The following is a 12,003-nucleotide window of genomic DNA, read 5'->3' on the forward strand; positions in this document are numbered from 1 at the left end:
ATGTCACAATCAGGGTTGGGGAGTAACAGATTACATGTAATGGATTACCTTTTTTCTGTAATCTATTACTTTACAATTTGTTGTTGTTGCTGGTAATCAGATTACAGATACTTTAGAAAAACTAGATGATTACTTGTAGGATTACTTTTATATTCAGAAAGGATGTTTGCTCAAAAAATATTTGACATCATTCTGTGTTCTCAATGACATTAATATCAGCAGTGAATTGTTTTCAGTGTGAGCGAGTCTGACCACAAGTCAGAGACCACCACTATGATGCTCACACACCAATGCGTTTGATTGATCTCGGGAAAAGAGCAGGAATAGGCTTTTGCAGGCTACAGTGCAATATATGTCTTCCAATGGTGTGACTGCTGTCGGCATCCAAAGATTATCCAACTTCAATAAACGCTTGGAGGTAAGGATGACAGCTGGGGTGTAGCCTACGGGCGATATGGATTCCACTTATTAGTGATCTCTACATAGCGCATTGATGTGAATCATACTGCAGCTCTCTCATTTAGGTTTTTGCGCCTTATTGATTGTGGTGGTTGTGGATGGCTGTTCACAAATGTACAGTATATGTTTATTTTAACCAAATAATGGTTGAATTGAATAAGTTTAAGCTTCCTATCAATCATTGTTTTTGCGACATTGTTTTTGGTGTATTCATTAAGGAAACTGGTGTATTCATTCAGGAAAACGTTTACTGTTTAAGAATCAAATGGAAGCAAACAGAACAAAACAAGAGTTTCTATTGGACAAATTCAGGTAGGTCCCTCCCTGTTTCGTTCCGTTTGCTTCCGTTTCAGAAATGTTTTGCAACAGAATCGGCAAAATGAATATGCCCCAGTGGACAGCCAATATAAAATTTGCTCATGCAACAGCTGTATAGTTCAGATCCCAGCCTATTGAATAAAAGTTTGAGGGAGTTCCTACCCTCTAAACTCCCCCGTGGTATTGTGCTCCATCCTGTCAAAAACAAGTTTAATTTAAGAAGACCACGATTGGGGCTTTTATAGCTCAATCTAATTCGTGCTGATTAATAAATAAACAAATTCCATAGGCCTAACGGAAACATGCTCAAACTTGCGCAATTTTTATGGACTTAAACAGCAGTTTAAACAAAGCATGCCATTCCAAGAGCAGCATTTATTTTCTCAACTCGAAGCAATGAGCAGTGGTGGAAAAAGTACCCAATTGCCATAGTTGAGTAAAAGTGAAGATACCTTAATAGAAAATGACTCAAGTAATAGTGAAAGTCACCCAGTAAAATACTACTTGAGTAAAAGTCTAAAAGTATTTGGTTTTAAATGTACTTAAGTATAAATAATTTCATCGTTAGGGTTAGGCGTAACGTTTTGGGGACCCGACCAGATTCATAGAGAAATGTGAGTCATAGATGGGTTGGCAGGTAGCCTAGTGGTTAGAGTGTTGGACTAGTAACCGAAAGGTTGCTAGATTGAATCCCCAAGCTGGCAAGGTAAGAATCTGTTGTTCTGCCCCTGAACAATGCAGTTAACCCACTGTTCCTAGGTCATCATTGAAAATAAGAATTTGTTCTTCACTGACTTGCCTAGTTAAATAGATCTGTCATTCTTATTGAAAGCAATTCTAAGAAGCAGTAGATAATGATTTCTATGATTCCCATTCTTAAACTTTGTCTTTCAGTTTTGGACACCAGCTTCAAACAGCTGAAAATTCTATATTTTTGGTTTTAGAAAATATATTCACAGTGGTTTAGATGGTATAATGATTCTCCACTTGTTTTGTCACATAAAGTGAAATTAGGCAAACTATTAGAATTTTTGCAACCAGGAAATGGTGGTAAACTTTTTCCGCATAGTTGCGGTTTGAGGGTTATTCTTAGGTTTAAAATCAGATTTTATTACTTTGTGGCTGTGCCAGCTAGTGACTACTCTGCAGAGCTGCCTCCAGAACAAGATTCATGACAAAAAACTCTAACCTGCACCTCTTAAGGGGTAAATTATCTAAAATGAATAATCAGATTACGTAATCAGATTACGTGACTGAGTTTGGGTTATCCGGGAAGGTACGTTACAAGTCACATTACTGTTTACAATTTTGGACAGGTAACAAGTAACTGTAACGGATTACATTTAACCTACCCAACCCTGGTCACAAGAACGATGAGCTCGCCAGTAACTTTAGTTAGACTTGATTGGCATGCGAGCTAGCAAGCTCTCCCTCTCCCACTCACTGTCATGATTATTTATTCACAAATTCATTGCAATTTTCTCTTTAGCGCCAACTTTTTAATACCTGATAGAGCAGGCCTGTGTGTTCATTTCAACACCACAGGATGGTCCATTTACTTTGTGTTGTGAAAATAATGTGATGCAATCCTGCAATCTCATTGCTGCAGTCCACCGCCCCAATAGCAAGCAATTTAATAGCTGGCAAGCGCTGGACGGCAGGCCGTGTGCCCAGAGCTGCTGATGGCTAAGCAGTAGGTAACTGAACAGCTTGTTTTGAAGAAAAAAAAATTAACAGTAAAATGTAAACAAATTAACCACAGTTTTATAGACATTTTAAACATAATCCTTGAATGTTATAATATATATTTTGTTTTTATTTGATTCTTTTTTTCACTTTTTTCTACCAATTACAAATGGGGCACCGCCCCTAACGCCCTAGTGGATGGGCCGCCACCGATTTGTGCTGTGTCATTACACAGTACTTGCTTTGATACCATATTTATATTACAGTAGGTGTACTGTATGAAATACAGAATTTTACTTGGCACCGAGCTGCCTGTAAGCCACTATCAAATTCAGTAACCCCTTTACAGTCTAGTTACTCTTGATGTTATCAATTGAGATGAAGGACACACTAATTCTCTTCCCAATTAGTAACAAGTGACTCACGATACTGTCCCATAGAGAGAGAGAGAGAGCGAGAGAGAGAGAGAGGATGTCACTGTTGTGTTAGTTATAAGTTCCATCATGGACCTCCTCCATCACGTCATGCTGTCACAGCTAACAACACACTGACTGCCTCAACTTCAACCTCTTAATGGGAGGGAGAGCATGGATGTGTGTGTGTGTGTGTGTCCAAAATGGCACCCTATTCACTATGTCCCCTATATAGTGCCCTAATGGGCATGGTCAAAGGTGGTGCACTATAAAGGGAATACTATGCCATTTGGTCCTCCATCACTTCAAGCACCAACACTACAATCACACTGCCTGCCTCCACCTCTTAATGGGGAAGAGAGAATAGACTAGAGGGTCTCTATGGAGGTTTTCCATCACTAGTGCAACAATCACACTGCTTCAAACTCCAGTAGTCTCCTTGTGGGAGTCTGTCAGAGGGACCTCCAGCCATATGGGCTGGTTCTAAAAATATCCCTGTATAGTTGGTTGGTTGAATGGTTCTCTGTCTAACAACAGCCCGGTCATATATATTTGATTAATGTCACAGCTGAAGAGTCTCATCCAGCAAAGTAATGGCTATAAATCAGATAAACCGCTGGAGGACTGTGGTGGGGTCTGTATTAGTGGTGAGGTCCACTGAAACATTGTTATAGTAGGGTCTACTGAAACATATTATAATAGTGGGGTCCACTGAAACATATTATTGTAGTGAAGTCTACTGAAACATACTTTTATTATTATAGCAGGGTCTACTGAAACATATTATTGTAGTGAAGTCTACTGAAACATATTATAATAGTGGGGTCCACTGAAACATATTATTGTAGTGAAGTCTACTGAAACATATTATAATAGTGGGGTCCACTGAAACATATTATTGTAGTGAAGTCTACTGAAACATATTATTATTATTATTATTATAGTGGGGTCCACTGAAACATACTATTATTATTATAGCAGGGTCTACTGAAACATATTATTGTAGTGGAGTCTACTGAAACATACTATTACTATTATAGCAGGGTCTACTGAAACATATTATTGTAGTGAAGTCTACTGAAACATATTATAATAGTGGGGTCCACTGCAACATATTATTGTAGTGAAGTCTACTGAAACATATTATAATAGTGGGGTCCACTGAAACATATTATTGTAGTGAAGTCTACTGAAACATATTATTATTATTATTATTATAGTGGGGTCCACTGAAACATACTATTATTATTATAGCAGGGTCTACTGAAACATATTATTGTAGTGGAGTCTACTGAAACATACTATTACTATTATAGCAGGGTCTACTGAAACATATTATTGTAGTGAAGTCTACTGAAACATATTATAATAGTGGGGTCCACTGAAACATATTATTGTAGTGAAGTCTACTGAAACAAATTATTATATTGGGGTTCACTGACACATATTATTATAGTGGGGTCTACTGAAACATATTATCATAGTGGGGTCTACTGAAACATATTATTATAGTGGGGTCTACTGAAATATATTATTATAGTGGGGTCTACTGAAACATATTATCATAGTGGGGTCCACTGAAACATATTATCATAGTGGGTTCCACTGAAACATATTATTATTATTATAGTGGGGTCCACTGAAACATGTTATCATAGTGGGGTCGAATGAAACATGTTATCATAGTGGGGTCCACTGAAACATATTATTGTAGCGGGGTCTACTGAAACATATTGTTATTATTATTATTATTATTATTGTTATAGTGGGGTCGACTGAAACATATTATTATAGTGGGGTCTACTGAAACATATTATTATTACTATCATAGTGGGTTCCACTGAAACATATTATCATAGTGGGGTCTACTGAAACATATTAATATTATTATTATCATAGTGGGGTCGACTGAAACATATTATTACAGTGGGGTCTACTGAAACATATTATTATTATTATCATAGTGGGTTCCACTGATACATAATATCATAGTGGGGTCTACTGAAACATATTATTATTATTATCATAGTGGGGTCTACTGAAACATGTTATCATAGTGGGGTCCACTGAAACATATTATTCTAGTGGGGTCTACTGAAACATATTATTATTATTATTATAGTGGGGTCCACTGAAACATGTTATCATAGTGGGGTCCACTGAAACATATTATTATAGTGGGGTCTACTGAAACACATTATTATAGTGGGGTCTACTGAAACATATTATTATAGTGGGGTCTACTGAAACATATTATTATAGTGGGGTCTACTGAAACATATTATTATAGTGGGGTCTACTGAAACATATTATTACAGTGGGGTCTACAGTAACATATTATTATAGTGGGGTCCACTGAAACATATTATTATAGTGGGGTCTACTGAAACATATTATTATAGTGGGGTCCACTGAAACATATTATTATAGTGGGGTCTACTGAAACATATTATTATAGTGGGGTCTACTGAAACATATTATTATAGTGGGGTCCACTGAAACATATTATTATTATAGTGGGGTCCACTGAAACATGTTATCATAGTGGGGTCCACTGAAACATGTTATCATAGTGGGGTCCACTGAAACATATTATTTTAGTGGGGTCTACTGAAACATATTGTTATAGTGGGGTCCACTGAAATATATTATTATAGTGGGGTCTACTGAAACATATTATTATGGTGGGGTCTACTGAAACATATTATTATAGTGGGGTCTACTGAAACATATTATTATAGTGGGGTCTACTGAAACATATTATTACAGTGGGGTCTACAGTAACATATTATTATAGTGGGGTCCACTGAAACATGTTATCATAGTGGGGTCCACTGAAACATATTATTATAGTGGGGTTTACTGAAACACATTATTATAGTGGGGTCTACTGAAACATATTATTATAGTGGGGTCTACTGAAACATATTATTATAGTGGGGTCTACTGAAACATATTATTATAGTGGGGTCTACTGAAACATATTATTACAGTGGGTTCTACAGTAACATATTATTATAGTGGGGTCCACTGAAACATATTATTATAGTGGGGTCTACTGAAACATATTATTATAGTGGGGTCCACTGAAACATATTATTATAGTGGGGTCTACTGAAACATATTATTATAGTGGGGTCTACTGAAACATATTATTATAGTGGGGTCCACTGAAACATATTATTATTATAGTGGGGTCTACTGAAACATATTATTATAGTGGGGTCTACTGAAACATATTATTACAGTGGGTTCTACAGTAACATATTATTATAGTGGGGTCCACTGAAACATATTATTATAGTGGGGTCTACTGAAACATATTATTATAGTGGGGTCCACTGAAACATATTATTATAGTGGGGTCTACTGAAACATATTATTATAGTGGGGTCTACTGAAACATATTATTATAGTGGGGTCCACTGAAACATATTATTATTATAGTGGGGTCCACTGAAACATGTTATCATAGTGGGGTCCACTGAAACATATTATTTTAGTGGGGTCTACTGAAACATATTGTTATAGTGGGGTCCACTGAAATATATTATTATAGTGGGGTCTACTGAAACATATTATTATGGTGGGGTCTACTGAAACATATTATTATAGTGGGGTCTACTGAAACATATTATTATAGTGGGGTCTACTGAAATATGTTATTATAGTGGGGTCCACTGAAACATATTATAGTGGGGTCCACTGAAATATTATTATAGTGGGGTCTACTGAAACATATTATTGTAGTGGAGTGCACTGAAACATATTATTGTAGTGCGGTCTACTGAAACATATTATTGTAGTGGGGTCTACTGAAACATATTATTATAGTGGGGTACACTGAAACATATTATTATAGTGGGGTACACTGAAACATATTATTATAGTGGGGTCTACTGTAACATATTATCATAGTGGGCTCCACTGAAACGTATTATTATATTGGGGTCCACTGAAACATATTATCATAGTGGGTTCCACTGAAACATATTATCATAGTGGGGTCTACTGAAACATATTTTTATTGTGGTGTCTACTGAAACATATTATTATAGTGGGGTCCACTGAAACATATTACTACAGTGGTGTCCACTGAAACATTATTATACTGGGGTCTACTGAAACATATTATTGTAGTGGGGTGTACTGAAACATATTATTACAGTGGGGTCCACTGAAACATGTTATTATAGTGGGGTCCACTGAAACATATTATTATAGTGGGGTCCACTGAAATATTATTATAGTGGGGTCCACTGAAACATATTATTATAGTGGGGTCCACTGAAACATATTATCATAGTGGGGTCTACTGAATCATATTATTCTAGTGGGGTCTACTGAAACATGTTATCATAGTGGGGTCTACTGAAACATATTATTGTAGTGGGGTCTACTGAAACATATTATCACAGTGGGGTCCACTGAAACATATTATCACAGTGGGGTCCACTGAAACATATTATCATAGTGGGGTCCACTGAAACATATTATTATAGTGGGGTCCACTGAAACATGTTATTATATTGGGGTCCACTGAAACATATTATCATAGTGGGGTCTACAGTAACATATTATTATGGTGGGGTCTACTGAAACATATTATTATAGTGGGGTCTACTGAAACATATTATTATTGTGGGGTCTACTGAGACATTATTTATTATAGTGGGGTCTACTGTCTGACACATTATGATAGTGAGACCTCGACACAGAAGGGAGCTAGCTAACGGATGGTCAGCTCACGTCCAAATGCCAGTCCTAAATGTTTCCACAAAACGTATTAGTTAGCTAGATAGCTACATCAGTTCAAACCCAACACTAACTTTGGGCAAATTGTCACGCTGCTACCTTACAATGTATGCAATGGGCTTTTGCAACACTCGCTAGCTAGCTACTCCATAGTCCAAGCTACAGTAAGAGCTAGCCACATTTCACTGTCAGACAGTACACAAGTCAACCATAGCTGAGAAACCAATTGCTAGCTGGTTACATGTGGAATCATGTAGTAATTAAAATATATTTCATATTTGAGATTCTTCAAAGTAGCCACCCTTTGCCTTGATGACAGCTTTGCACACTCTTGGTATTCTCTCAACCAGCTTCATGAGGTAGTCACCTGGAATGTATTTTTGTGGAATTTATTTCTTTATTTAATATAGTATAGGTGGTAAACAGAAGATATTAGGGGTGACATACAGAAGATTTTAGGGGTGGTATACTGAATATAGTAGGGGTGGTATACAGAAGATTTTAGGGGTGGTATACAGAAGATAGTAGGGGTGGTGTGCAAAAGATAGTAGGGGTGGCATACAGAAGATATTAGGGGTGGCATACAGAAGATATTAGGGGTGGTATACAGAAGATATTAGGGGTGGTATACAGAAGATATTAGGGGTGGTACACAGAAGATATTAGGGGTGGTATACAGGAGATAGTTGGGGTGGTATACAGAAGATATTAGGAGTGGTATACAGAAGATATTAGGGGTGGCATACAGAAGATAGTAGGGGTGGTATACAGAAGATAGTAGGGGTGGTATACAGAAGATAGTAGGGGTGGTATACAGAAGATAGTAGGGGTGGCATACAGAAGATAGTAGGGGTGGTATACAGAAGATAGTAGGGGTGGTATACAGAAGATAGTAGGGGTGGTATACAGAAGATAGTAGGGTGATATACAGAAGATAGTAGGGGTGGTATATAGAAGATAGTCCTATTTGCTAAAAGATCAGCTCAAATAAGCAAAGAGAAATGACAGTACATCATTATTCACTCTGCTGCAGAGGATGCATTCATTAGAGTTACCAGCCTCAGAAATTGCACCCTCAAGTAACAGACACATCTCAACATCAACTGTTCAGAGGAGACTGCGTGAATCAGGCCTTCATGGTCAAATTGCTGCAAAGAAACCACTACTAAAGGACACCAATAATAAGAAGAGATTTGCAGGGGCCAAGAAACACGAGCAATGGACATTAGACCGGTGGAAATCTGTCCTTTGGTCTGGTGAGTCCAAATTTTGAGATTTTTGGTTCCAACCGCTGTGTCTTTGTGGGACGCAGAGTAGGTGAACAGATGATCTCATCATGTGTAGTTCCCACCGTGAAGCATGGAGGAGGAGGTGTGATGGTGTGGGGGTGCTTTGCTGGTGACACTGTCAGTGATTTATTTAGAATTCAAGGCACACTTAACCAGCATGGCTACCACAGCATTCTGCAGCAATACGCCATCCCATCTGGTTTGCGCTTAATGGGACTATCATTTGTTTTTTAGCAAGAAAATGACCCAACACACCTCCAGGCTTTGTAGGTTCTATTTGACCAAGAAGGAGAGCGATGGAGTGCTGCATCAGATGACCTGGCCTCCATAATCACCCGAACTCAACCCAATTGAGATGGTTTGGGATGAGTTGGACCGCAGAGTGAAGGAAAAGCAGCCAACAAATGTTCAGCATATGTGGGAACTCCTTCAAGACTGTTGGAAAAGCATTCCTGGTGAAGCTGGTTGAGAGAATGCCAAGTGTGTGCAAAGCTGTCAAGGCAAAGGGTGGCTACTTTGAAGAATCTCAAATCTCAAATATATTTTTAATTTGTTTAACACTTTTTTGGTTACTACATTATTCCATGTGTGTTATTTCATAGTTTTTATGTCTTCACTATTATTCTACAATGTAGAAAATAGTAAAAATAAAGAAAAACCCTTGAATGAGTTGGCGTGTCCAAACTTTTTACTTGTACTGTACATTGACACCCCTTCAAATTAGTGGATTTGGCTATTTCAGCCACACCCGTTGCTGACAGGTGTATAAAATTGAGTACACAGCCATGCAATCTCCATACACAAACATTGGCAGTAGTATGGCCCGCACTGAAAGCTCAGTGACTCAACGTGGCACCGTCATAGGAAGCCACCTTTCCAACAAGTCAGTTCGTCAAATCTACTGAAACATATTTTTATAGTGGGGGTCTGTTGAAAGATATTCTGGTGAGGTCCTGGCTCTTCACTCCGTTGGAACGGAGTATCTCTGCTAATAAAAGTCAATGATGCCAAGAGTGAAATTGTCCCCAGATGGAAATAGCCTAGAGACCAAGGTGATGGCTGATGATGACTGATGATTCATGACTTAGTTTTTCCCAGAAAACATTCCTTACAGAAAAAAACCCCACATGATTTCACAAGTGGAAAATTTCACATGATTTCACTTGAAATTTCACATGTGAAATCAGGTGAAAACTAGTTTTTTTGGAACACTTCACATATGATCACGTTTTCATGTGTAGTTTTATGTTCACATGTCGCTTTAGATGTTGTCACGTTATCACATTAACTTCACATAAGATCACGTGATCATATGAAAACGTGTTTTATTTGAACAATTTCATGTTGTTTTGAAGACTGAGGAATATGTAATTTATCATAGGGCTACATACTATAGACAAAAACAAGGAGGAGGGGATAGATCACAGACTTGATGTTTCAGCCTTACGCCTTTTCTCAAGAAATATAATGTAAGTCAAAAATCAAAGGTTTAATTGAAGTTCACAATGTGTGTGTCTGACATCTTCATGCGTCTCCTCAGATTGATTTCAGATGACCAGTCGGTACTTCCATTCCACTTTCCAGTGATGATGGATATGTTTTTTTGCTTTGAGCTTTTAATAATTTCCATTGAGGTGCGTTAACTGTGTGGTGGTAATGATTCACGAGTCGTTTGTCAAATGTGATATCACATCTCAGATATTTACATTGGATAAGGGCTTACAGGGTCAACATGAAGTTGTTTACTAGCTGACAGACCCAGGCAAATGTGACCGATAGAGGTTCAAACTTGGGTCTCCTTTGTGTCACAAGACTGTGTTAGTTAGCCCATTAAACTAAAACCTTACTATAAGATCAGGTAGCCAAAACGTCCTCCTGAGATAGCAAGCCGTTGCTACACTGGCTGTCTTAGGAGGATGTTCTGGCTAAAGCTTGGGAACTACTGTAACACAAGTCTTCAGGTCTCAAGGTTTCTCATTATACAAGCATGGTTCACCGACCCTTCTCTGTTACACTAACGTACATCACATTGTCTTTCTACAGATGCTGTCCCTTCCAGGTGTTAACGTACATCACATTGTCTTTCTACAGATGCTGTCCCTTCCAGGTGTTAACGTACATCACATTGTCTTCCTACAGATGCTGTCCCTTCCAGGTGTTAACGTACATCACATTGTCTTCCTACAGATGCTGTCCCTTCAGATATGTGACATCATGCTGGAGATGGAGAAGGAGAAAGAGACGTGCATGGCCCAGTTAGAAAACATGACAACAGGTAAGTTCAGTAGTTTAGCGTGTGTGTGTGTGTGTGTGTGTGTGTGTGTGTGTGTGTGTGGTATACCAACTACATTACTGTATTTTGTATTTGTACATGTCCTTTAGTTCTCTATAAGTTGTATCAATCAGTACTTTACTATGTACTTACTTTAAAAAGTTTCACCATTTAACCTGTACAGCCCTTTTAGTTCTTATAAACAGTACATCTACTTAGGGCTTTTACAAGCTATGTATTAGATGCAGTCAGACAAACTTTCAACACATGTTATTATTCCTCGACTTACAGTCGGATCCTGTAGTTAGAAGATGTAAACCATGTCGTGCCGCTGTTCTTTAGTCTACTGGGTGCCTTGAATAGCTTTGAATCGCAATAGGTTCTCATCAACAATTTATCTGCAGAGATGTTATCCTCGTAGTGTTTTCAATAGAGACATACTGATGATGGATACTGACCAAATAATGTATGTAGTGCATGGTATGAACACTGTAGTATTATTCATTGTAGTTTTTTTGCGGAATTTACTGTAATATTTACTGTAGTATTTTCTGTAGTACACTGTAGTATTTACTGAAGTATTTTCTGTAGTACACTGTAGTAGTTACTGTAGTATTTGCTGTAGTATTTACTGTAGTATTTGCTGTAGTATACTGTAATATATACTGTAGTATTTTCTGTAGTATTTGCTGTAGTACACTGTAGTATTTACTGTAGTATTTGCTGTAGTATACTGTAGTATTTACTGTAGTATGTGCTGTAGTATTTACTGTAGTATTTGAAGGAGTACACTGTAGTGTATATACTGTAG

At 37.7% G+C, this 12,003-nt stretch overlaps 1 protein-coding gene across 2 annotated transcripts in view; it reads left to right on the plus strand.

Annotated features, from left to right (window-relative positions):
* LOC106569811 (vasoactive intestinal polypeptide receptor) overlaps nucleotides 1-12,003 on the plus strand; it is a 103,152-nt gene that overhangs the window by 18,842 nt on the left and 72,307 nt on the right. For both annotated transcript variants that reach the window (XM_014141442.2, XM_014141443.2), the window contains exon 2: nucleotides 11,108-11,195. In XM_014141442.2, coding sequence (XP_013996917.1) covers nucleotides 11,108-11,195 — 88 coding nt within the window. The remainder of the gene's footprint in view (nucleotides 1-11,107; nucleotides 11,196-12,003) is intronic.

This window comes from Salmo salar, chromosome ssa14 (assembly GCF_905237065.1).
Source record: "Salmo salar chromosome ssa14, Ssal_v3.1, whole genome shotgun sequence".
In the NCBI taxonomy this organism is placed as follows: domain Eukaryota; kingdom Metazoa; phylum Chordata; class Actinopteri; order Salmoniformes; family Salmonidae; genus Salmo; species Salmo salar.